This window comes from Sinocyclocheilus rhinocerous, unplaced genomic scaffold, assembly GCF_001515625.1.
Source record: "Sinocyclocheilus rhinocerous isolate Xijiao unplaced genomic scaffold, SAMN03320098_v1.1 scaffold42448, whole genome shotgun sequence".
NCBI lineage: Eukaryota > Metazoa > Chordata > Actinopteri > Cypriniformes > Cyprinidae > Sinocyclocheilus > Sinocyclocheilus rhinocerous.
In genome coordinates this window covers 1-1,454 of record NW_015669735.1, presented here as the reverse complement: position 1 = coordinate 1,454, position 1,454 = coordinate 1, and the positions used below count along the sequence as shown (strand labels likewise).

Here is a 1,454-nt window from a genome sequence, read left to right as displayed (position 1 = left end):
CAAATTATTTTCTGGACATGAGAATGACAAAGCACTTATTTATGTTCATATAATGTTCATATAATCACTATAATCACAAAACCAAATATCTCTGTGTGTGTGTGTGTGTGTGTGTTTGTGTGTGTGTGCGCGCGCGCAGTGGCGGTGACTTTGGAGCCATTAGTTGGAGCAGAAACGTACGTCAATGGAAAACGAATCACTGATGGTGTTGTACTCAAACAAGGTGACTTTTTCAGTTCAATTTTCAATTTCCACGGTTGAGAATGGAAAAATAGTGTATTGTTTACTACAGTACAGACCATGCAGTACATAAATGCTGTTACACAGGACTAAATGTGCAACAGTAAACATTTCAAATACATTTATTTGGAAATAACTGCAGCTATTTTGCATTTTTAAATCTAAAGTCATCTTTATACAGAAAACGTTCACACTCTGCACAGTTCTGTGTGCTGCAGAAATCGTAGTCTGGTAGCATGTCATTCTGAACATATCCTCATTATTATTTTATCTTCCTACACAAACATACTAGTGCTTGTAAGCTCTTTCGTTCTCCTTTGCCCTGTGCTTGTGTAGGTAACCGTATAGTGATGGGGAAGAGCCATGTGTTCAGGTTTAACCACCCTGAGCAGGCCCGCTTAGAGAGAGAGCGCAGTGCCACACAGGAGCAGCAGGGGGAGCCGGTGGACTGGAGCTACGCACAGGAAGAACTGCTGGAGAAACAAGGCATTGACATAAAGCAGGAGATGGAGAAGAGGTGAAAACACTTTTTAGCGAGTCTTCCTATGCGTATGGGTCTGTGTTCAGGTTATAGTCTCGGAAAATGTAAAAATGAAATGACCAGAAAACCAGATGGTCTGATCAGCCTTTTAGACCTGCTAGAAATCATGTGAAACCTGTTGTTGTTTTTTCCTCAGCAGGCTTCCCTTGCTAATATCTTCTTTCTCTTTGAACCCTCTCTCTCAGACTGCAGGATCTGGAGAATCAGTACCGCAAAGAGAAGGAGGAGGCCGACCAGATACTGGAACAGCAGAGACTGGTAAGAAAAGACACTGATTTCTACAAAACGCTGCTGTTTGAAATCACTGAAACAAACACGCCCCTACCTAAAAAGGCTGGGTAAAAAATATCTATTTCTCGATTTTAATCGATTCTCATTTTTAGGAAATGATATCGATTCTTAAATCCCAAGAATCGATTAGTCTCACCTGTCAAGATAATGAACGGAACATTGTAGCGCCTCCCATCCAATAAAGTGCAATAAGCTTTGCGATTTGTTACTTTTGAAATGAAACAAAGTCTCAGATTTCGAATTCTGTCCATTTTATTACAATATTTAAATATTAGATTCCGTTTTGGCGCTGTTTGATGTGGAGTGACAGATCGCTGTGAACTGATCATCTCCTCCACTTTAACAGCAGTTACAGCATGAAATAAACACGAATGAACATCCG

At 40.4% G+C, this 1,454-nt stretch overlaps 1 protein-coding gene across 1 annotated transcript; it reads left to right on the top strand.

The window, feature by feature from the left end:
- Nucleotides 1-143: 143 nt before the first annotated feature.
- On the top strand, nt 144-1,039 carry LOC107734096 (kinesin-like protein KIF1C; the record flags this gene model as incomplete). Its single annotated transcript, XM_016545952.1, has 3 exons — nt 144-223; nt 577-757; nt 967-1,039. Coding segments are annotated over exons 2-3 (240 nt in total), but the record flags the coding sequence as incomplete, so codon positions are not given.
- Between the last annotated feature and the right edge of the window lie 415 nt (nt 1,040-1,454).